The following is a 25275-nucleotide window of genomic DNA, read 5'->3' on the forward strand; positions in this document are numbered from 1 at the left end:
TCACAGCGATTTCTGTTTCCTGCACTGTATTAAAACCTCACCCTATTCATGCAAACCACTGTGGGTGTGTATGTTAATGACACCCCAAAATCTGTTTGCAGTCTCTTGATCCAGTGGGTGTGAAGAGCCATGTGATCAGATTCTGGTGTGGTTTAAAAAAAAATGGTCCTGCATGATCTTGATGTGGTGCGATTTGAGCCATACAAAAAGAACAGCCCAAATTGCGCTGCTGCAGAATCGCATTTGATTTGAACAGAAATGCAGTGCAGTTTGTGTCCCATCATATGCGCTTCCCACACTGTACCAGTGTGAACTGGGCCTGAAAGGAGAAAGGGCACAGTGAGGAGCACATCTGATGTTGATCAGTATGCTTCTTGCCAGCTTTGTGCTGCTTCTTCCTCTCACACTCCAGCTTTGCTGTACAGGAACCATGCACCAGTGGCTGATAACAGGCCAGAAGCAGGTACTAGCACTACTTTTATTAAAAAAATATAGTTGGTGATATATTCATGATTACAGAATTGCATCTTTAATATCTGCCTGGAATTCTGCTTTAAAGGGGAACTAAATTCTGGAAGCTTTGCTAAAAAAGGAAAGCAAAAGGCAAAGCACTAGTCTTCATGATTTACTGTCTTATTCTGCACTCATCTTGGTGAAATCTAGGGCTCTGCTTCCTCATGTCAGGCCTGAATTGTAAGGTTATCTGTCTACCCCTGCCCTATAGTGCAGGTTAACTGTGTAGACTCTAGAGATAATGCATTTCAGTCATCCATCCATCCTTCAAGTGTTCCTTTGTGACTTCCTCCCATATATACTGTTCTGTCTATTGCACTCAGGGTTGTCTAGGTGCACAGCCTACATCCAGGCATGGTGGGGCATGGGTGCAGCCTCCTCTGCAGTCTGTCAGTCTACAGCAGATTTCTAGTAGGTACACTATTAAGCCCTTGCAAGAACAGGCTGCCATACATTTTATCAGGCTGCTGGCAGTGAGGCTGTATGCTGCACCTGTGCCTCCTGGGCATGCTAAAATCCCCAGTCCTTTTATGCCTGGAATGAAGGTGGAAGAACCTGGCTTATTCCAAGATTGTTGTAGTCTTCATTCAAGGCTAGATTGAACTTTGTTTTAAGGGGTGTTAAGCGAATCGTCGTCTTTCGTGGCTTCCTCTTTCACACAGGAAATGGGGTTGATGGTATAACATGTAAAGCATTGTGTAAATTGTCTTCACTATATAATACCTATGATAAATGGGCTGTCACAATCTCATAGTAAAATATCCTTTAGGCCCCTTTCACACTTGTGCAACTTGGGACTACAAAGTCGCATGACAAGTCATACCGTTCATATTTGTGTGACTTCAAAGTAGTACCTTCACTACTTTGATGTGACTTGAGATCCATTCACCTCAAGATTACATAGACAAGTGTGAAAGGGGCCTTGGAGTCACAGGTGCAGCTTTAATGTATGATGGCCTACCTGATTGAATATACTGTCATTTGATCAATTCTTTAAGTAGTCTCTAGCTTCACATAGCTGTTGGTAAGTGATTTATACAATCATATTTTAACCACTGACCACTACCTGTCAATTCTGACATTTCTCATACATGTAAAAATCTGATTTTTTTTTTTTGCCAGAAAATTTATTAAAACGTTAAATATTTTCTTAAAGCAAAGGCCATGGAGAATAAAAAGGTTGTTGCAATTTGCTATAGCATTGTGATATTTGCACAGCGGTTTATGAAACAAATTTTCAAGGTAACAAACATCCTACGGGTTGGAATTAAAGGGCTAATAAAATTGAGGTGGTGTTTGAAAGTTGACATCAAATCTGTCTGTACTATGTTGGCAAATCACTTTTATCGGAACCCTTTCTGTCCTAACATGGGGTTATCTGGAAATTGTACTTCTGCATTGAAAGTGAATGAGGAGAAACGGTTTCCCTTATTGTCAGTGGGGACAGATTGAGTTTGCCCTCCACTCTGTGGTTCACAATCTCTTCTGCTCCTTCTGGAACTTTTAACAAAGTAAAAATATATGTGTTAATGTAAAATCTAATTAAAGGAAAATAACATGCACGTGTGCACACATTCGAATGCAGAAGCACAAATGCAGCACACATAAATGTAAATTTCACAACACCTATTTTCTTTCCGTTTTCCTCATTTACAGAAATTTAAAAGTGCTACTTATTGATGATTTAGGTACCATAATTTCATAGGCAAAGTGTTCAGTGTTGAGGCCTAATACATTTGGTATCTATTTAACACAACTTTTATTTTTTATTTATTGGTATTAAAAAATAAAATAAAAACTGATTAGATTTGTGTGTACCTAAATTCATGTTCGTGTATTTTCCCCAAAAAATATAGATTTGATAAATCGGTTGCGCAAATATAAAACCTTTCAACTACCATCTTTTTATTTTACATGGCCCCATTCTTTCAGAACATATCCTGGGGGTTTTGAATACTTTTATAGCCAAAAATACAGATTTTAATGTTAAAATTGTTCCATAGTGGAAGTAGCGAAGTTGTCTAATTAGTTATTCATTAAGGTGCCCTATAAGTGACTTACTATTGCAGTTTTCTAAACGCTGTGTTTGTATATTGCAGATGCATTGCTTGCTGACCTGGAATCTACCACATCTCATATTTCCAAGCGGCCTGTCTTCTTATCTGAGGAGACCCCATATTCCTATCCCAGTGGGTGCCAAACCTACCAAGAGATTTCTGTTCCAGCTGCAAGCGAGTCCCTCAATGGCACAGTCCATGCAGACTCTTTGGATTCCTGGACCAGCAGCTCCAATAAATATTCACATCAGCAGGTAAATTGGTGAAAGGCTTCGAGGCAGAATTGAGTGTTTTTTCATATCCTGATTGGGGCTATCAAAACATACATGATTACTGTATATTCTTGAGTATAAGCCTAGTTTGTCAGCACATTTTTTTTCTTTGTGTGCTAAAAAAGCCCCCCTCGGCTTATACTCGTTTCTCCTGCCTCACTGTGCCGATCTGCAGCCTTATGATCTCCCGGCGCTGTGACATGCAGTCTAGTCAGCAGCTGTCCAGTGTAACAAAGCCCCGCCTTCTTCTCGTCCTCGCCCCTGATAGGCTGAACACTGATTCACTGCTGGGAAACTGAGTCAGCGTTCCATCGCGTAGAAGGCGGGGCTTTGTTACACTGGACGGCCACCGACTAGACCATGTTACAGCGCCGGGAGATCATAAGGCTGCAGAATGGGCACAGTGATGCTGCAGATGGGCATTGTTGACCCTTTTTTCCCCCACTTACAGTAGCTGCTGCATTTCTCACCCTAGACTTATACTCGAGTCAATACGTTGTTTTGTTTTTTTTTTGTGGCAAAATTAGGACGTCTCGGCTTATATTCAGGTCGGCTTATACTCGAGTATATACAGTATTCAAAAGATTTGTAAATTATGTAGGTACTTTGGATGATAATTGTAATTATATATTGTATGTAGAAAGCCTGTAATATAAAATAATCATTTGACAGCAGGTACCAAACATTAACGAGTTCAGTATTTCGGACATACATGGGACATCCAATAACTAAACAGCTTACGGCTGCAGTAGAACAATGATCCACATATGGTGGACTTGCCCCCAGATTACAACTTTTTGGGAGTCTGTTTTTCAAATTTGCTCTATTGCTACTGGTATGCCATATCAGGAATCTCTGGAAATGGCCCTATTGTCTGTCTATCTAGGCTCTAAGGGAGAGACTTTTTGCTGCAGCTATAATAAGGCTTACCTGTAGCTACCCTGTATATCACCTGAACAGTTTAGGAGATATCCCCTGTCTCCTGCATGTGCCAATGTCATCGGCACATGCAAACTGAAGCAATGGCACGTATGTGCCATTGTTTCAGGGAGTGTGACATCAGTCCAGCTCCGTCCAGCCGCGATACCTGGAAGTAACCCCCGGAAGAGATGTCGCCGGCCAGAGGAGGGTACGAGGACCGCTGCGGGGGCTTTGATGTAAGGCAAGTCATTCATAATGAGCTAGTATGCTATGCATACTAGCTTATTATGCCTTTGTCTTGCAGGTTTTTTTTTTTTTTGCTGTGTTTTATAACCACTTCAAAGAGTGGATAGCTGAGTCGTTTAAGGAGAATGGAAGAATTAACGGCAAACATACATGCTTGTTAGCCTAAGTATATGGCAATAGGGTCTCCTTGGGTTGCGTTTTTGGGCTTTGCTATTCTAAGATCTTTCCTATAAATAGTTTTTACTTCATGACGTGACTCTGACTTAAAATAGTGGTTCCCCACATAGCTTGTCAGAGAAATGGATTGAATTGCTTGTGCAATTCTCCCAACTTTTTTTTTTTTTTTTTTTCCTCTGTCCTTTCCTATTTTTCTTTTTGTTGTCTTTTGTTTTGCCTTTGGGTAGATTCTTGCCCAAGTGTAATAATGGTGACTTTAAGTAAGTATAGTTGTTTATGTTGAACAGATGATGAGATATATTTATATTGATCTTCCAAATATTAGAAAAGTTTTTACTTCTCTGGCTTCATCAATGTTGTGATATATGGGATGAAGGCGATCCAGACTATGGGCTTTTTGAATGTAACCTTGCAAACTATTTACTAAAAACGTATATTTAAAAAAAAAAATATATATATATATATATATATATATATACATATATACACAGTGATGAAAATAAGTATTTGAACACCCTGCTATTTTGCAAGTTCTCCCACTTGGAAATCATGGAGGGGTCTGAAATTGTTATCGTAGGTGCATGTCCACTGTGAGAGACATAATCAAAAAAAAAATCCAGAAATCACAATGTATGATTTTTTTTTTAACTATTTATTTGTATGATACAGCTGCAAATAAGTATTTGAACACCTGAGAAAAACAATGTTAATATTTGGTACAGTAGCCTTTGTTTGCAATTACAGAGGTCAAACGTTTCTTGTAGTTTTTCACCAGGTTTGCACACACTGGAGGAGGGATTTTGGCCCACTTCTCCACACAGATCTTCTCTAGATCAGTCAGGTTTCTGGGCTCTCGCTGAGAAACACGGAGTTTGAGCTCCCTCCAAAGATTCTCTATTGGGTTTAGGTCTGGAGACTGGCTAGGCCACGCCAGAACCTTGATATGCTTCTTACAGAGCCACTCCTTGGTTATCCTGGCTGTGTGCTTTGGGTCATTGTCATGTTGGAAGACCCAGCCTCGACCCATCTTCAAAGCTCTAACTGAGGGAAGGAGGTTGTTGCCCAAAATCCCTCAATACATGGCCCCGGTCATCCTCTCCTTAATACAGTGCAGTCACTCTGTCCCATGTGCAGAAAAACACCCCCAAAGCATGATGCTACCACCCCCATGCTTCACAGTAGGGATGGTGTTCTTGGGATGGTACTCATCATTCTTCTTCCTCCAAACACGGTTAGTGGAATTATGACCAAAAAGTTCTATTTTGGTCTCATCTGACCACATGACTTTCTCCCATAACTCCTCTGGATCATCCAAATGGTCATTGGCAAACTTAAAGCGGGGGTTCACCCTATTAAAAAAAAAAAAAAAAATGTTTTTTTTATTCTAGCATAAAATTCGGCATCGTAGCGCGAGCTACAGTATGCCGGTCTTACATTTTTTATCCCCGTACTCACTGTGCTATTGTACATTGAAGATTCCGGGGAATGGGCGTTCCTATGGTGAGAGAAGGTGATTGACGGCCGGCCCTGGCGCGTCACGCTTCTCCGGAAATAGCCGAAATAGGCTTGGCTCTTCACGGCGCCTGCGCATAGCCTGTGCGCAGGCGCCGTGAAGAGCCGAGACCTACTCCGGCTGTCTTCGGGGAGCGTGACGTGCCAAAGCCGGCCGTCAATCATCCTCCCTCTCCATAGGCACGCCCATTCCCCGCGGGAGTCGGAATCTTCAATGTGCAATAGCGCAGTGAGTACGGGGATAAAAAAAATGTAAGACCGGCATACTGTAGCTTCGCGCTACGATGCCGAATGTAATGCTAGACTGATGTGAAGGAGGGTGAACCACCGCTTTAAGACGGGCCTTGACATGTGCTGGTTTAAGCAGGGGAACCTTCCGTGCCATGCATGATTTCAAACCATGACGTCTTTGTGTATTACCAACAGTAACCTTGGAAACGGTGGTCCCAGCTCTTTTCAGGTCATTGACCAGCTCCTCCCGTGTAGTCCTGGGCTGATTTCTCACCTTTCTTAGGATCATTGAGACCCCACGAGGTGAGATTTTGCATGGAGCCCCAGTCCGAGGGAGATTGACAGTCATGTTTAGCTTCTTCCATTTTCTAATGATTGCTCCAACAGTGGACCTTTTTTCACCAAGTTGCTTGGCAATTTCCCCGTAGCCCTTTCCAGCCTTGTGGAGGTGTACAATTTTGTCTCTAGTGTCTTTGGACAGCTCTTTGGTCTTGGCCATGTTAGTAGTTGGATTCTTACTGATTGTATGGGGTGGACAGGTGTCTTTATGCAGCTAATGACCTCAAACAGGTGCATCTAATTTAGGATAATAAATGGAGTGGAGGTGGACATTTTAAAGGCAGACTAACAGGTCTTTGAGAGTCAGAATTCTAGCTGATAGACAGGTGTTCAAATACTTATTTGCAGCTGTATCATACAAATAAATTTTTTTTTTTTTGATTATGTCTCTCACAGTGGACATGCACCTACGATGACAATTTTAGACCCCTCCATGATTTCCAAGTGGGAGAACTTGCAAAATAGCAGGGTGTTCAAATACTTATTTTCCTCACTGTGTATATATATATATATATATATATATATATATATATATATCTCTATCTATCTCTCTCCAAATCTATCTTATGGGCAGGCTGCTTGTGTCCAACTCGATGGATAAGATTGACTTGGGTACAGCCAGCATGTCACATTTGTGAGCTCAGCTGCAAAAATTAAAAACTAGTAGCTAACTGTGATTGACCTTCTGACATCCTTTAATATTATTCCCCAGAATCCCCTTCACAATTCTTCATCTCTGAAGGAGACTGTTCTGTCCCCTTCTGCTGGTGAAGAGGAGCATGTATACAGGTAAGCATTATTTGACAGCTTTGTAATGTTCTTCCCTGTCTGAGATGCCCCTTTTTGATTTGATCTGCTTTTTGTTCTTGGGACAGTTTTCCCAATAAGCAGCGATCTGCAGAGCCGTCTCCCACAATCATAAGCACGTCTCTGGGCAGCAATCTGTCAGAGCTGGACCGTCTACTTCTGGAATTAAATGCTGTGCAGCAAGGGCCTCCAAGTAGCATATCATCAGGTGAGACACAATGTGTACTGCTTGATTTTGTTTAACCTATATGTACCCTGAAAAGAGTTTCTCTTCAATTTTTCCATATTACAGTTTTGAGAAAACTTCTGGCGTTGTGCTCCATACAGCGTGATTTATTTTTTTGAGTAGGGCTTGGCTGCATGCAGGCAGCCCATATAGATGATTGGAGATTCAAAGGCTGTATGGACTCACCCACACAGCCGTGCAGCAGTCCTTGCGTTGTCAAACTTGCGTATAAGTCCATACAGCCACTGTATCCCCACTTACTTGTATAGGCTGCCAGCATAAAGCTGTGCGCAAAAAGTGTCTCAGCGCTGCTTGGGGTTAAGCGCCTGTGTAAATTAAGCTTTTTAGCCATTTATGAGAACTAAAGCTCTGTATTTGAGTTTAACAGCAAACTATAGATCTCGTTGGGCCAATGTTATGAGTCACTGCATGTCGGCATCTGTGCCAGTGCAGGAATATGACTTCTGTTTTAAACCTTTCCTCAAGCAGTGGCTTTGAGAAAAAATATTTTTGCACCAGTCAGTTCTTGGAGACACTTATACTTGCAGATGACCTGAGCAGAAACCTCTCGCAGCCCATGGCTCCTCCTGTCACCAGTGTCTCTGACAACTTTGCCATTAAGATTGGACAAGCCTCAAAGGAAAAGCCTAAGCGAAATGGAGCACGAGGCATAGAAGATGTCCGTCCAAGTGTGGAAAGCCTTTTAGATGAACTAGAAAGCTCTGTTCCCAGTCCAGTGTAAGTACCACTGCTGTAAGAATATATTTGCCGGTTTTTGAATCTGTACTCTGTTGTTGATTATTATTATTATTATTATATCTAATGCAGTCCGTCAATCACTGTGCCTCAAGGAGAGATGCACAACCCTCAGAGGGTCAGCACCAACCAGCAGCAAACTCGAATCTCCGCCTCTTCTGCTACACGTGAACTGGATGAACTCATGGCCTCACTTTCTGATTTTAAGGTATGTGTTCTAAAGTTAACGTTTCATTGAGCCCTTTGTATTTTCATCTTTGTTATTTTAGTGAGTTTACTAAAATCATACATGACACAGGCAACTTATTCTTACACCATGGTTTATAGGTGTATACCTTCAGGTGATTGAACACTGGCAAGCTGTTGAGAATGCACACTCTCGTGACACCTCCCTTATAACTATACCCTACTCCCATGAGTCCTGTTTATGCTAGTGTCTGTAGTTGATGGTCTTCTTCTCCTTTCCTGAAGAAACCAGCTTCTAGTTTTTATATATTTTTTTTAATCTTTGTATTTTTCAATCTTGCTGTCTTCTTAAGCCTTCTTGGGAGCTGGACCTGGATCACACTCTTGGGGGGAGACCTATAATGTTGCTTCAGACACTGGGTTTTGCTTGGGATGTTCACCTTGCTATGTAACCCATTTCCTGAAGACCGATTTGGAGGACTAACTGTGACTGGCAAAGTCCTGACTTTTTATATACAGTCAGCATCGTGAGCAAGTAAGACAGGGTCACCCTTTATTTAGAAAGAATAAAGGTGGATGAAGATCAACATCCCTAGTAATATAAAAAAGCATGACCGGTCCTCTTAAGTATGAGATCTGGGATCAAAAAGACCTCAGATCTCATATTTACACTAAAACACAATAAAAAATGTCCATTTTAAAAAAAAAGGGGGGGGGGGGGGGGGAGTCAGAAGTGACGTTTTGACATTGCTTCCACCCTGCAATGATATGGAGACAGGTGGGGGCCATCTTCCCCTCGCTTGTCTCCATGTCAGCCCGTGGAACAGACTTGGTCGCCTCCGCTGCTGCAGACCGCTCCGGTAAGCGGCAGGGGGCACCAGGGTGCGGCGGGAGGGGGGCCCCCTCTCCTGCCACCGATTTTTAAAAGCAATACCGCCACAGAGAGCACTTTTATCTGAAAGCGGACTGCCTGCTGAAGAGGAGGATATCGGGGTTATGGTAGCTAATATTCCTCTTCAAAGTAGCGACGCATTCCTGCGGTGGACGGTCCGTAAGTAGTTGAGAACATCAGAGGACAAGGGGTATGCTTTCATCTTCAAATACGAAAAGGTTTCTTTACAGTAAGAGCTGTGAAAATGTGGAATAGACTCTTTCCAGAGGTGGTTCTGGCAAGCTCAGATTATTTTCTGAATGAAAATATAACGGTGTACTAACGTATTTAGGGCAATGGGGGCAGGGGGGGCATCTGCAGTAAAGCGGTATATCGCTAGCGGGCGAAGAAGAGGTTTAATAGCGCTGCAATGCGCCGCTGCCAAATTGCTTTTCAGGCACTTTGGCGGCTTTGCCCATTGATTTCAATGGGCAGGTTGTTTTAGGAGCTACACTGCTCTTAAAGCACCCCAAAGATGATGCTTGGAATTTGTTTTCCCTGCTGTAGCAAATTAGATCATGCTTTTGCTGGGGTTTTTCGCCTTCCTCTGGATCAACTGTGGGTGAAGGATTTTGTATATGGGGTTGTATCTTTTTATTTTATTTTCTTATTTTTTGGTTGAACTAGATGGACTTGTGTCTTTTTTCAACCTGACTATTAGTCTTTTTAGTCGCTATAACGTCTGTCGGACAGTTAATGAATTGGCAGACCTTTTCAGTAAAGAGCCTTTCTTCATATTTCACAATGACAAGGTTGTGTTATGCCCAAGACCATCTTTTTTTTCTTCCAAAGGTAGTTTCAGAGTTTCATCTTTTTGAAGACACTATTTTGCCACATTTGTGCCCTGCTCACAAGCATACAAAAGAGATCTCTCATCATTGCCTGGACATAGTGAAGATCCGTGACATGTTGGGTATCTATTCTCATGGTGTATGAATAAGTTGTCCATGTCCTGATTAAGATTAGGGAAATTGACTTGCCTGTAAATGACTTGTCTTGGTATATAGTACAGGACACAGGCAACCCTCCCTAAACTCTAATTGTTACTCTGCTTTGCTTGCTACATAACTGAGGACTCTAAGGGGTATGGTTGTAGGTGAGGTAAGTCGTATAATAGTGTTTTTTTTTTTTATATATATATAATTATCTCTCTTGGTGCAAACATAATTAAATCTCATATATATTCTCGCACACACACGCGCACACACACACATTTTTGGAGTTTAATGGTATAGAAATGTGATTATTGCTTTTAAAGGTTCGTCCTATTATAAGCCCTTCCACAGTAGTCATTCTGCAAAATTGTTGATTGCAGCGACTTCACTTGTAAGTATGTAAAGCTGCAAATACGTATTTAAAATGTTATTAAATGATACAGTAAGCATGCAAGGTATGCAACCCACATCAACATTTTTTATTCAAGTGAATGTAAAATTTACGGCAGTACAGAGTGAATGCTTATGGATGTAAAAGATTTACTTTCCACCATATCTATTCCATTCCATTTGTATTGGGTCTGAACAACCCAAGGATCCTTGGCTTAGATTTTTGCAGGCTGGACTTTTGGTTCAACTGGTTATGTGTGTTTTTTTTTTTTTATTTTTTTTTTTAAAGCATAACCAAAGTTTGAAGGCCCGGTTTATGCACAGTATTTGTAATGAAGGTCTTTTGACAGCGAATATAAATGTGTAACTTATTAAACATCATAGACTAGGGAACTTGCGTATCAAAGCTTAACGCTTTTTGGCTTGCTAGCTGATCGCTCTAAAGCTGTGAACTTGAGGTTCATCAGTCATTTTTTTTTTTTTTTTTAATTGTCAGATGCTACAAATACTGTAGATTCTCTCTTTTAATAGATACACTTGCCAGTCCAGGGATACAGTGCTGTCCTCACTCGGGGCCGGTGCCAGTATCACTCTTCTGTGTTTGCATGGGCAGCTTGTCTCTTGGTGCTCTCACAGATCCCTGCCCACCCTGTGCTCACAGCTGGGACGAGGGAGATGTAGGTATAGTGTTGGTTGGGGCACCTATTTTTTGAGAGGGGGGGGGGGGGGAGCCCTGGGTAAGTTTACTGTATATACTCGAGTATAAGCCAAGTTTTTTTTTTGTGCTGAAAATGCCCCCCTCGGCTTATACTCGAGTCACCTTTTTGCGCCTGATCTTCACATGTAGCCCCACTCTTCCTCTACAAGTGTGCAAAGTTTGTCTGGGGAACCACCGATTTTTCAAAGCGTGGCACCCCTTCGATAGACTCCCATGTTAAATGGTAATTTCTCTGGTGACTTTGGGGACCCGGTACAGGCAGTTTGTAGGTCCCCTGGACCAGGAACTTGGCACACATTATAGCTCTATTTCTCCTCTACAAGTGTGCAGTTTGGGGAGCACGGATTTTTCAAAGCCGGGCACCCCTTTCATTGTTCCCATGTTAAACGTTAGGCTAGGCACGGACACCCTAGGCTTATACTCGAGTCAAGTTTTCCCAGTTTTTTTTTTTTTTTTTTTGTTTGTGGTAAAATTAGGTGCCTCGGCTTATATTCGGGTCGGCTTATACGTGTGTGTGTGTGTGTATGTATATATATATATATATGTATGTGTGTGTGTATATGTGTGTGTATATATATATATATATATATATATATATATATATATATATATATATATATATATATATATATATATATATATATAGTCTTACAGATACATTCAGCCATTTGTGGGCAACCATGATGCTGACGAGGCCCACATTGAAATTGAGTTTGATGCCCCTGGCCAGCTAAAGTGGGAGCGGGTTTCATTATTGGTAGAGGAGGAAGAGTAAAGTTTCTCTTTAAAATCTAGCTAAAGCCTCTAGTTCTTTTGCTCAGAGTGATAAATGGACATTTTCAATGTAAGTTGGCATGTTAGAGTGGAATCTCAGGCTATAAAATTAAAAGGAGGGTTGGGGGTGGGCAGGATTTTTAATGCAGAAGAGACGTGCTTGGGGGGTTTCTGCATTAAAGCTACCTACTTTACTTTTTATGACATTTTTTTTGTTTCCCTTTTTACAGGTATTTCCAAAATGATTTGGTGGGTATAGAGCCCGGTCTTGTATAGGCAGCTTATCTCATATATGATTTTAAAGTTTGGCTTTAAATCCCTTTTTTTTTTTTTTAAAGTGGCCGTAAAGGCTCAAGGTTTTTTACCTTCATGCTTTGTATGCATGAAGGTAGTAAACCTATGTGCATCATGCACCCCCCCCCCCTCCCCAATTACTTACCTGAGCCCTATCTTGATGCAGCTATGTGCACGAGGGCCTTGGCTCTCCCTCATTGACTGAAAGCAGTGGGAAGTATCTGCTTCCGCTGCTGTTAATGTCAGCCAGTGAGGGGAAAGAGGGGGGGCGGGCATGCAGAGTTACAGCTCAAGAATTAACCTGTTTGGGTGCCCCCATTGCAAGCTGCTTGCTCTGGGGGCACTCAGGAGGTGGGAGGGGCTAAGAGCAGCTGCGACCCGAGAAGCGGATTGAGGCTGTTTTGTGCCAAATTTAGTTGATCTTTTTTGTCATGTGTAGCTTAAAGAAAATCCTAGCATCACTACTTATACTTATCTATATACTTATTGAACTACATTGCAATTTCTGAATGGTGGCTTTAAACATGAGAAATGTTCCTGGGATGGCGCATTGCTGGTTTCAAAGTGGCCAACTCTATTTTTGCCTGCCTGTCATTTTTCCTTAACCACTTAAAACCCGGACCTTTAGGCAGCTAAAGGACCCGGCCAGGTTTTGCGATTCGGCACTGCGTCGATTTAACAGACAATTGCGCAGTCGTGGAACGTGGCTCCCAAACAAAATTGGCATCCTTTTTTCCCCACAAATAGAGCTTTCTTTTGGTTGTATTTGATCACCTCTGCGGTTTTTATTTTTTGCGCTATAAACAAAAATAGAGTGACAATTTTGAAAAAAATGCAATATTTTTTACTTTTTGCTATAATAAACATCCCCCAAAAATATATTTAAAAAAAATACATTTTTGGTAAAAAAAATTGCAATAAGCGTTTATCGGTTGGTTTGCGCAAAATTTATAGCGTTTACAAAATAGGGGATAGTTTTATTGCATTTTTTTTTTAAAAAAATTTTACTACTGGCAGCGATCAGCTTTTTTTTTTTTTTTTTTTTTTTTTTTGTGACTGCGACATTATGGCGGACACTTCAGACACTTTTGACACATTTTTGGTACCATTGTCATTTTCACAGCAAAAAATGCATTTAAAATGCATTGTTTACTGTGAAAATGACAATTGCAGTTTTGGAGTTAACCCCATCAGCGCCCCCTTGTGGTTATGTGTGACCTCATGTGTGTTTACAACTGTAGGGGGGTGTGGCTGTAGGTGAGACGTCATCGATTGTGTATCCCTATAAAAGGGATCACACGATCGATGATGCCGCCACAGTGAAGAACGGCCGTGTTTACATACAGCTCTCCTCGTTCTTCAGCTCCGGGGACTCCAGCGGCGATCGGGTCTCGGAGCTTTGGACTGGGTCGCGGGTGCGCACCGCGACCGGGTACTAGCACAGGACGTACCTGCATGTGCCCAGCCGTGCCATTCTGCTGACGTAAATGTGCAGGAGGCGGTCCTTAAGTGGTTAAGCACAGGTTGGCATAAAGCTACCGGCACAACATGAAGATATGTAATGTTGCGCTTGGATGCCTGCTTTCAGTGCTGAATTTTTGCTTTTCTGATCAGGTGTTTCCTCATGGGCTGTAGTAACAGTTGTATGCTGTCAATCACTGCTTGCTCTAATATTCACTAATGCTTTGTGTGTATTGTGTTTGCAGCTTTTACTTTTCACTCTGCAATGTTCTCACTGCCATATTTTGAACAATGAACTTTTTGTCTGCTTAGTCATAAATCCTTCTACTGAATTCTCCGTTTTACTTCACCTTCTTTTTGCTGGGTTTCCTTCACAGGGATAAAACTTCACAGCCTGGATGTGCATACAAAGCACATCATTTGAAATGATTCTCGCATAACCATGGCAACCATGCCTTTTGACTGGATGTAATTAAACTTTTCCAGCCAATAACGCCTACTTTATATTTGTTATGTGCTTACATAAAAATAGTCTTACCAACTTAAATGATCTAAAAATTGTTGTTTACTTACTGTAAAAAAAAAAAAAAAAAAATTGTTTACATTTTTAAGTGCTTTTTTAACTTAAAGAGGAACTTCAGTCGACCCATGTTAAAAAAACACAGAAAAATGCAACTTTATGTTGTGGAGAGGGGAAGGAGAGCTGTGATGGCCAGTGCATCCAGTGGGTTAAGGACTGCTTAGCTACTTGGCTTGACCCCTGTGTAACATTGTGGCGGTGGTAATGTCCCCATAAGTAACCCTGTCTGTGCTGGCAAATCTAATTTTGGGGTTGTAAACTAGATCCAAACCCTGTCCCATCAAATGGCTACAGATCTCGAGGATTGGCTTCTGCATTGTATGTTAATGAATGTAAGCCGACATTGTCCTCCGCTTTGTCTCAGAAATTGTTCAGAATAGCTTGTATTGCTATTATAATCCTCCTTCAAAGAAGCTATAAAAGTATGACATTTTTATTTTTGTGTGAATGGAAACACAACACATAGTGGTGTTTCTCAAAATTGATTGGAAATTTGGAAATGTGCTTTAATGTTCTTGGGTCAGCAGAGCATTTTAATAAGACTAGAGAGAAGAAATTATGGACTTTATGAAAATGTATGTGCTATGGATACATTATTTGTGACTTTTTGAGAGAACAGGAAGACTTTGAGAAGAGTTGAGATATTTTGAAAGTTAAGGGCCTCTTTTAATGGACTTTGGGCTTGTCTCCGTGACCGAAGTTTGAGATCATCAGAATTTGACAGATGCATTTAACCTCCTTCTGACCTGCTTTTGATCTGCTTCAAGTTGCTTTTGCTTTCCTATAGACTTGTATGGGAAAAAAATGCCTGTCGACACAGGTTGTTCAGAATTTGCAACACTATAGCCGAATTTCTGTACTTCTATTCCTATTAAAAGACTGCGGCAACAGACTGTATTCCAAACCCCAGCCTTTTTCAACTTTTTTTTTTTTTTTTTTTTATCCACAAATAACCCATGAAAACATGTGACCAGTGAGCTATAGATATTGCAATAAATTTGTAGATATAAGAAGCGCTAAAGCAGCAACATTAACCTTTCATTGGTGCTCTTTGCAGAACTTGCTCTTAATTGGTGCTCGTTGTAACATTCCAACTTTGCTTTGGTGTAATGTAATAGATGATGGGTTTTCACCAGGCTCACAAGAGCTTCCCCTCTCTTCCTGTTCTAACTGCAATAAAAATCTGACCTGTGTTCTAACCTCTCCATCTCATCCAACAAAAAACACTTTCCTTTACACATTAAACTACAATTCTGCTTAAGCTTTACTACCATTAACTGTCACCTCCCCCCTCCTAACACTTATTTTGACTAACTTGTGTAAGAAAGATCTGTATACTTGCCTATTTTCAGACTGCTTCAGTCATGTGATCCAGCTACCGTGTGTCAGTAAGCGGCAGCTGCAGGGAAAAGGAGGGAGAGCTGGCAACAGATGGGCCATAATAAGCTTATTGTTGAGGTCACCACTCCCAGGCATTATCGGCCATTGTTGAGCCGAGGGCTCTCCCTCTCCCCCTGTATCTGGCACTGGCTGATACAGGAGATGAATGAATGAATGAAAAACTTATATAGCGCGGCTCATGCGAACTGAATCGCCTCTGGGCGCTTGTTGTTTGTGTCTCATGCCTTTCAGAAAAGCAGGGTTTTGATCTGCCCTCTGAAAGACAGGTGGTTTTGCTCCAACCGAATGCTGGTTGGTAAAGCATTCCAAAGCCTGGGGCCCTGGAAAGCAAACCTTCTTTCTCCTTTGGACTTGTATTTGGTTTTAGGAACCTTGACCAGATTTTGGTCGGTGGATCGCAGCATGCGATTGCAATTGTGCGGTTTGATCTTGTCGCATAGATATCTAGGAGCCTTCCCATGGATGCACTTATGTGTCAGGCAGAGTGCTTTGAATGCAATTCTGTCTTTCACTGGCAACCAGTGAAGGGATCTCAGTGAAGGTGAGATTGATTCCCAAGATTTTTTCCCAGTCACCAGTCTAGCGGCCGTATTCTGTACGACTTGAAGACGAGCGATTTGGTACTTGGGTAGCCCGAGGTAAAGGGCATTTGCATAGTCCAGTCTGGAATTCACGACAGTTCCCACCACGACTGCTACGTCTTCTTTGGGGATAAATGGAATCAGTCTGCGTAGTAGGCGCATCAAATGGTGCGCCCCGCTGACTACTGACCCTATTTGTGCGTCCATTGTCATGAAGGTGTCAAACGTGACTCCCAGACTTTTGACTTTGGAGCTAGGGGCGATGATTTGTCCCAGGATGGGAGATGGTGTCCAGTTTGTTGTCGGTGGTTTCTTCCGACTGGCATCGAAGATAAAGAGTTCTGTTTTAGCACTATTGAGTTTGAGATAACTCTTAGTCATCCAGCTTTCTATTGAAGAGAGACATTTCTCTAATCTGAGATGATGATCCTTTTTATGGCAGATGCGAAAATACAACTGCGTGTCGTCTGCATAAGAGTGATAAAGTAGTTCATGGCTACTGATAATATCAAAGAGAGGACGAAGATAGATATTAAACAGCACCGGTGATAGGGGGGATCCTTGGGGGACCCCACATGGCACCGTGCGTTTTTCTGACGTGAAGGATCCCAGTTTCACTGTTTGTGATCGGTTTCCAAGAAAAGAGGAGAACCATGGTAAGGCATCTTCTGAGACTCCGGCGACTTCTGTTAGTCGTCTCAGTAGCAATTTATGGTCTACTGTGTCAAAAGCTGCGCTTAGGTCCAGCAGAACCAGGAGACACGATTCTCCTTCGTCTGCGGCCTCGAGCGCATCGTCCCATATTTTCAGTAAGGCCGTTTCTGTCCCGTGTCCGGGACGGAACCCGGATTGAAATGGATCGAGTAGGTTGTGGGTGTCCAGATGCTGTTGCAGCTGATTAACCACCACTTTCTCCATTATCTTGGACAGAGCATTTAGACCTGTTATGGGACGGCGGTGAGTTGGGTCCATAGGATCCAAATTAGGTTTTTTCAAGATCGGCAGGATTGTGCCCTCTTTCAGCAGGGAAGGCACTATGCCTTCCTTAAATGACTGATTTATAAGCTGCGTGATCGGAGGTGCCAGGATGTCGGCACATTCCTTCAGTAGCTTAGTGGGAATGATGTCATTCGGTGCTGTGCTGTTGCGCAGCACACCAATGAATTTTTTTGTTGTATCGATGGAGATGGGTTCCAAAGAGAACTTAGTTGATTGTAGAGGCGTTCCGTCGTTGTTTTGAATGAAGAAGGGGCTAAGTGGAGTATTGTTTTGCCGAATACTTACCCGAATTTTTTCAATTTTGTTGATGAAGAAATCCGATAGTTCATTGCAGAACTCTTGGGTGTCTGAAGTGGGGACTTCTAGACATCCCGGATTCATGGTCTGGGTGACCATCCTGAAGAGTTCGCGTGGGCGATTCATTGCGCTGTTAATCACCCTGGAGAAGTGAAGTTTTTTAGCTTTGAAAATTTCCTTGTGATATCGTGTTGTTACTGCTTTGTAGAAGTTGAGGCGGTCTTCTGAAGGACTTCTTTTCCAGGCGGCTTCCGCCCTTCTGCGCTCTTGCTTCAATAGCGACAGCTGGTTATTGAACCAGCTGGACTTTTTTGCCCGGCTGCGGAGTTTGCGCTTTGGTGCTGCTAAGTCGGCTGACTGTAGCAGAGCTGCATTTATGGCATCCAAAGTATCTGAGGCTGCTAGCTGAGGAGGAATAGCCCCAATTCGGTTTCCCAGGGTAGATCTGAAGAGTTCCGAGTGGAGCTTCTTCTGAGATCTAGCCCAGTGTATTGTCACCGGCTTGGGTACTTTCATGACTAATGGAGTTTTGGGAATTATGAAGCTAATTGCATGGTGGTCTGTCCATGGCAAAGGTTCATTTCCCAAAATGTTTATTTTCAGATTTTGTCTGAAAATTAGGTCGAGTGTGTGACCTGAAGCATGCGTTGGTCCGCGTATAAGTTGTTGAAGTCCTAATCCTTCCAGGTGGTCGATGCAGGCGTCCGCGATGGGATCCTGTGAGGAGTTTGCCCATAAATTGAAATCCCCGAGCAGCAAAAGATGATTGCTGTTAAGGGAGTAGGTGGAAATGAACTCCGTTAATGCTGAAATTAACTGCGATTTGGGCCCAGGGGGCCTATAGCAGAGGAGAATGTGAACGGTCTCTTGAGAATGAGCTTGAAGTTGAAGCGTAAGGGTTTCCATAAAAGGTAGAGGATTTTGAAGGACCGGTTTAGTGATTGCAATATGCGACTTATGAATCACCGCCAGGCCTCCTCCCCTTTGCCCTATTCTATTTTCCGTTAAGATGCGATAGTTTGCTGGTACCAGTTCTCCGAGAATGGTGTTGCAATCGTCCGACAGCCAACTTTCCGTAATAAAGAGGCAGTCTAGATCGTTTTGTAGTAAGAAATCATGGATTTCTGAACGGTGTTTAACTGCTGATCTAGTGTTAAGCAAAGCACATGATATGTGCTTGAGCTGTGTTGAATGATTGAAATTTTTGATGATCGATCGATGATCGAATCTCAAAAGTTGATCTGATTTTAAGGCTATTGTGGTGGCGGCAGGTAATGTAGTTGCGAATTGTCTCAGACCCCAAATGGTTTCTGCAGAGTATCGCAACTTAACCATTGTTGCCAGTCACCATGGGCGGGAGTGCGGGCGTAGGGTGAGAGAGGATTCAAGAATCCTAGCTCAAGGGGAATTAGGTTTTTGGTCCAGAGGAAGGCAAAAAAACCCTGGGCAAGCTGGCCAATGTGCTGCGGCAGGGAAAAAAATTCCTTCCTGATCCCTAAAGGCGATCGGATCAAAACCCTGGATCAAAAGACTGACGGCTATGGAGGGGAAAAAAGGGGGGGGGATACTGGGTGTCACTGCTGCTGGGGTGTACCAAAATAATGGCCGCCAGGCAAAGCACAGGACCCAGGCTGGGGGGGGGGCTGTCAGCTTGGTAAAAAACAATATTTTACCGATGAAGTTGCTGAACAGGGGGCCTCTGGGGGTGTGGGGGTGGAAATCCAGAGCAATCTGTGCTTTTGGAAGTTAGTGTAGGGAGAAACGAACGGCGCGCCGGTAGGCCGCGGCTGAAGCCGCGGACTTTCCTAAGGTGCGGCGGCCGCGAAAAGGAGCAGGCTGGCGCGGGGGCGAAGGAGCACCAAAAACGCCGGAAATACACCCGGGGGGGTGACTTGGGGCCACCACAAACGAGGGTGGCCGTGCGGGCGAATGATGCCGGCGAGAGATAGTATAGAGAGCCGCAGTGTGGGGTCTGTGTGACGGCTGCCCTGATAAGGACGGCCGTCAGTGGATCCCCAGGATGTCAGGCCCTGAGAGGCAGGGTCTTACCTGCGGAAGTAAAGAGGAGTCCTCGTGGAGAGCGAGGTGCTGGTTCCTGGTTCCAGGGAGCTGTTTCTTGGAGAGTCTTGCCTAGCATCTGCCTAGCATCTGACTGCCAGGTCTGGGTGGAAGCAGGCTCGTATGCGGAAGGTCCGAAGCGCCCTACTCCACCGCTGACACTGACTGACTGACTGACTGACTGACATGTGACTGGACTGAAGCAGCCTGAAAATAGGTAAGTATGCAAATCTTTGCTACAAAGATTAGTCAGAATAGGTGTTGGGAGAGGGAAAGGGTAGTTTTAAGAGTGTGGTGAGAGTAGTGTCTCGGATTATGGTTTGGGCAGAATTTCACATTCCAGCCCTGATTGCTTTGCATGTTCAAGGGCTCTATTGTAGGTGGGGTAATCAGGCATACTCAGACTCAATGCCAACTCTCCATGGACCCCCCTGGTCCATTCAGATTTTTTTTGTTCCAGGGGCCAGTGCTTTGCCCGGCTTCTTGGTTGCTGGCTTCACAACTTGGCTGTTGAGAAACAGGAGCCTATTCTCTTCAGTTATTCCCACGCTCTTGGAGGTAATCAAATTCGCTCATTTAACTTTTGCACTTGGACAGTGTATTTCTCCTCATGCAGGGCTGGGAAACTCCACCCTTGGAGGTACTCCGTGCAACAGATCTGTTTGCCTTCATTCCTTTCTGAATTCTGAATGAGCCTTGATTTACTCCATTCCTATGCGTTTGAATTTACAACAAAGGTGTCTTGACTGCCACTGGTGCAAGATGTTGCTTCCTGGGCTCCCCTATTCACTCTCTAGTGGCACCGCGGGCTCTCAGCCTGGCTCCCCTTGGTCTTTAAACTGTCCAGGGAACCTATTGGGAAGATTTTCCAGTCTATGCTCCCTAAATGGGTTGCCTCCCTCATTGCTGTCGTCTGTGCGAGACGAGTTCCTGGGTTAACGGCCTTATCCTGTAAAGAGCTTCTCTTCGTGTTTTAGGATAGGGAAAGGATTGTATTGAGACTCAAGGTCTCTTTTTCTCTCCAAGGTGGTTTTGTGCTCCCACCTTTTTAATCCACATTTTTTTTTTCTTTGTGTCCTCCTCTGTCACATTTCAGGAAAATTTCTCCTTTTTCTAGATGTGCCGCATGCTGTGGGAATTTACCTCTGCACAACATTTTACCCCGTTGGATTCACTCTTTATTACTCCTGAGGGTTCCCAAAGGGTACATCTGCTTCTCATTTGACAGTTGGCCGGTGGACAATTCCTCATTCCAGCCTAAAGCAGTTTTTTTTTCTCAACCTTTTCGGCACAGGAACCTTTGAAATAACTTTCCACTCTCCGGGAACCCCTGCTAAATACTAGCTATACAATATTATGATCTAGTAGATCATGATACATTGGTGTGGTTGTCAATGGGAAGATCTATGTGGTCCGTGGGAACTTATCTAAGTTAGAAATTACTCAATGAACCCCTTGCAACTTTTGGAGGAATTATGGGGTTTCATGAAACCCTAGTCTAAAACTGCCACCTGGTTTTCTGTTTACATGTTTTAAGCTTTACCATGTTTGGGTCTCTGATGCCACTTTTGGGCACATGGTGTTTCAGGCTTTTCTGAGTTTGAATCCTCTGTTGGCTCATTTTCGTGTGTGTGTGTGTTGCCTTGTTTACCCCCTCCTTTGTATTGCTTTGAAACATTGCAATCATGTAAGAGAAGGTTCCTGTATCCTGTAATGTACAATTATGTACAGTAAAACCTTGGTTTGCGAGCATAATTCGTTCCAGAAACATGCTTGTAATCCAAAGCACTTGTATATCAAAGCATTTTTTTACAGTGTATAAAATAGAAGAAGCACCTCCTAAGTGTAGCAATAAGTTGCTAAAGTACCTTTTAATGAAGTACCTTCATTACTATGCTACACTTGGAGTCTCCTCTCCTTTATTTATACTCCGTTGTGACATGACGCTACTCTTGTATCAAGACATCGCTTGTATATCAAGGCAAAATGTATTAAAACATTTTGCTTGTCTTGCAAAATGCTATCAAAGCAAGGTTTTACTTTAAATGGAAATTTTGACTTGCCCGTAAAATTATTTTCTTGGAGGTCAATAAAGGAGGTCCCTCTTATGGTCCCATCAAAAACCATGTTTTTCACTTGTACTTGGAGCAGCATGGTCTTGGTTTTTAGATAATTCTCTTCTGAGGTTTATTTTTTATTTCCTGGCTCTCATACTGATTAGCATTGGTGAATCTTGTATGAGTCTAACTTTAGAGCAGATCCTACATTCTGCAATGATTAGTTTGGTCCTGGATATACTATATAATATAGCATCTCAGGCAGGCATTACACTTGATGTCCATTTTTCTGCAATATGGTATAAAAAAAAAAAAAAAAAATGCTGGCAGCATTAAATATGGTAAACCTTATTTCTTTTTCTTTGGTGTGAACTTGGTCAGGCTGCTGGGCACACTGTATAAACCGCATGTAGCCTCGGCTACATACAGTATACAGGATAGTGTTCTGTCTGTGGGATGCGAACATCCTGTTCCACATTTGACACAAAATTGAGTTGGGCTGAGCCATTCGTTGGCAGCTTTGTATTCTCTGAATACAGAGAAGTTGGAGGAAACAGAAGCTTCCTCTGGCTGAGATGGGGATCATGACGTCAACCGCCCCGCTTTCCACCTCAGTCTAAGGAAGTTTTGTGTTCATTCAGAGAATGCTTCCTCTGATTGGCTGGGGTGGGTGGATGCCGTTGCAATCCCTGCCTCAACCAATCGGAGGAAGCTTTGTGTGAATAGGAGCTTAAAGATGCCTAAGAATGGCTCAGCCTGACTTTTTTTTTTTTTTTCCCCCCAGGTGTTGAACATGTTTGTCCCACAGCCAATACAGTACTGTATGTAGATGAGGATACATACAGTTCAATACAGCATGCCCAGCGGGCACACCTGTTGGTGTAGGAAATGATTTGTTTGGGCTAAACAAACTATTTTGTAACTTCTCATATCAATTTTTGTTGACAAGCTGTCACTGACTTGTGAAGCAGCAGATCAAACTAATTTTGGAGCCCAAAGCAGAGATCCTGGGTCTTAAAGACCCCAGATCTCTCCATAAAAAGGATTTGTCATGGCCCATGCTATCACAAGGGAAGGGTTCATCCCTTGTGATGGCAATAAAGTTGATAAAAAAAAAATTAAAGGTACAATGTAAAAATTGTAATTAAAAACATTAGTCCCTCACGCATATGTAAATGGTGATCGCACCACACATGTTTGTTTTTATAAAATGCTTTTGGAGTAAAAATCTATTAAAGATACATTAATTTAGTTGCTTCAGCATGAAATGGCGCTTGCACTATTTTTACATTTTTTAGTACTCGTTGAATGAATCCAAGCTGAGATAACATGCACTGCATTGATGCATTCACACAATTTCACAGTAACCATGAGATCAAACAAATAATATTCCTTTATCTCATTGTTTTGCAAATCTATGTACACCAGTGTTTCCCAACTCCAGTCCTCAAGGCACACCAACAGGTCATGTTTTTGATCAGTTTCACTGCCTTAGTAATTACCACAGCCGTGTCATCTGAGGGAAATCCTCAAAACATGACCTGTTGGTGTGCCTTGAGGACTGGAGTTGGGAAACACTGATGTACACTACAAACTGTATGAGTAAATCTCTTCTGATAGCGCTGTTTTACTAACCTGACCGCTTATTATTCTAAATGGGGAAACCTTTAATATTTGCAAACAAAATGAAGGTTCTAACTGCCGGCAAGAATAAGGCTTTACATTTAAAGAGCACCTGTCATTTCAGATCCATCATGGCAGTGCCTGTTATCGGTCATCCACTCACCTGCTGCTGCCACTTCCCTCACCAGCTGTCCTATTAAAGAGAATGGGACTGTTGGTGAGTCAACAGTGGGTCAAAGGAGGAGCCGCTGTGGGACAGATGACAGTTCTTTAAAAATTATGATTTAAATCAAGCCTTTTTACTAGTGATTTAAATTGTGATTTAAATCGACTGGATTTAAATCAAATACACCCTGATTGTAAACATATAGCATAAAAGCAATTGATAAAGGACACTGTCTAAATCAGTTAAGCTGCATTACACATTTTAAAGAGATCCAGCTAGGGATCGGCTGCTGTAATCGCAGGGGCAATTAAAAAATAGACCCCACCTAACTAGGTCCATGGTCACGTGACTGGTTATGTGTCTTTTGAACTGCAGGCTAAGAGGGTCATTATTGGAGCCATGTCACTGCCCAGTTGTTGTGGATTTTTTATTTATTTTTTTGCTATCCAGTTTTACTCCCTTAAATGCAAAGTTTTCGTTTTTAGAATTCTTTCGGTTTCTTTCTTTTATATTCTAAAAATGTTACCTTTCCTGTAGTGGCACCTCACTTTCTCTTTCCCACATACCTTGCAGAAAGTCTCTTATTGTGTTTTACTTGGAGAAGCGTCTGTCCTACACACCTGTAGCTCAGTTTAGGCATTGCCCACATTCTGTGAGGTTGTGTCATGCTTTTTTTCATGAATAAACTCTCTAATCTCTGCACACCTGAATAATTTCTACTTAGTGGGTGTTGACCTAATTTTTCTTACATGCTTTCATTGCCATTTCTCCCTATAACTGCTTTGTTTCACTTTTTTTCCCTTTCTACCTCTAATGCAGACATGTTATGCTGTTTCTGAGCCCATTTCTGAGCTTTGTAGTAGCCTTCCACAAACTCCATTGCACACATGGCCAGAGAGTGTGTGTGAGACTCTCGCACCTATCGGTCCCGGTGTTCTCCTGCACATTGAGGAGGAGGAAGGCTCTGTTTCATCGCCCTCTTCCAGAAAAGAAACTATCCTACAAAGTCTTGGTTTAGAGACGGATAATGCCAGCAAGGATTTGCCAGCATGTAGCCCTTTCAGTGCATACAGTCTGAGAACAGACATTTATCTTCCAAGCTTTTTAAAAAAGCCTCAAGTTAAGGAGCTTGATTTTGTTCATCAAGAATCTACAAAACCAATGAATGCAGCTCAGCCTGATGGAGTTACTGATCCACTTCTTGGAACAAACAGGTCTAAAATTATAAGATCGCATGAACAAGTAACTGTTGATGGAGAAAGTGATTTATCACAACTACCATACCAACAAAATGTAACCCCTGAAAAAACTGAAGACCCAGTGAGGGGTGCAGGTATTGAACTAGTGAATGACAACACTTTTTTGCTGTCTTTTGGTGATCTGGCTGGTAGCATTGCCCCCAATGGAGTTTTTCAGCAGCATACAACATTTGGGGTTCAGTCTGAAGAGGCACCCATGGAGCCTTCTTGGGCTCAGGAATCTTCCCAAGTTACATTTCCAGAGACTTCAGTACAGGAACGAATCTCAGCCTCGCGCCAGGCAAGCATGGAGTTTTCTGTGCATGGCATAATGTGCATGTCTGAAGTGTTTTCCGTAGGTGCATGAAAATTCAGCTTCATTATTTGAACAAACTGATGACCTCCTAACACATCCTGGAATGTTTTTAGTATCTACTACAGTTTTTATAACAATGAAGTCTAATATGGACATTTGGTACCTCATTGTGTAGTGTGCACTTATGGTTTAAACTTGGGCATTTTGTTAGGC

The 25275-nt window shown here is 42.5% G+C and overlaps 1 protein-coding gene across 4 annotated transcripts in view; it reads left to right on the forward strand.

Moving 5' to 3' along the window:
• The window catches only part of PXN (paxillin), a 68714-nt gene that overhangs the window by 31491 nt on the left and 11948 nt on the right, over positions 1–25275 (forward strand). For 2 of the 4 annotated variants that reach the window (XM_040350391.1, XM_040350402.1), the window contains exons 2-7: positions 2613–2824; positions 6981–7057; positions 7144–7283; positions 7850–8039; positions 8130–8265; positions 24328–25047. In XM_040350391.1, coding sequence (XP_040206325.1) covers positions 2613–2824; positions 6981–7057; positions 7144–7283; positions 7850–8039; positions 8130–8265; positions 24328–25047 — 1475 coding nt within the window. The remainder of the gene's footprint in view (positions 1–2612; positions 2825–6980; positions 7058–7143; positions 7284–7849; positions 8040–8129; positions 8266–24327; positions 25048–25275) is intronic. The other 2 variants (XM_040350411.1, XM_040350418.1) reach the window with 1 other exon arrangement.

Source organism: Rana temporaria, chromosome 1 (genome assembly GCF_905171775.1).
Source record: "Rana temporaria chromosome 1, aRanTem1.1, whole genome shotgun sequence".
Classification (NCBI taxonomy): domain Eukaryota; kingdom Metazoa; phylum Chordata; class Amphibia; order Anura; family Ranidae; genus Rana; species Rana temporaria.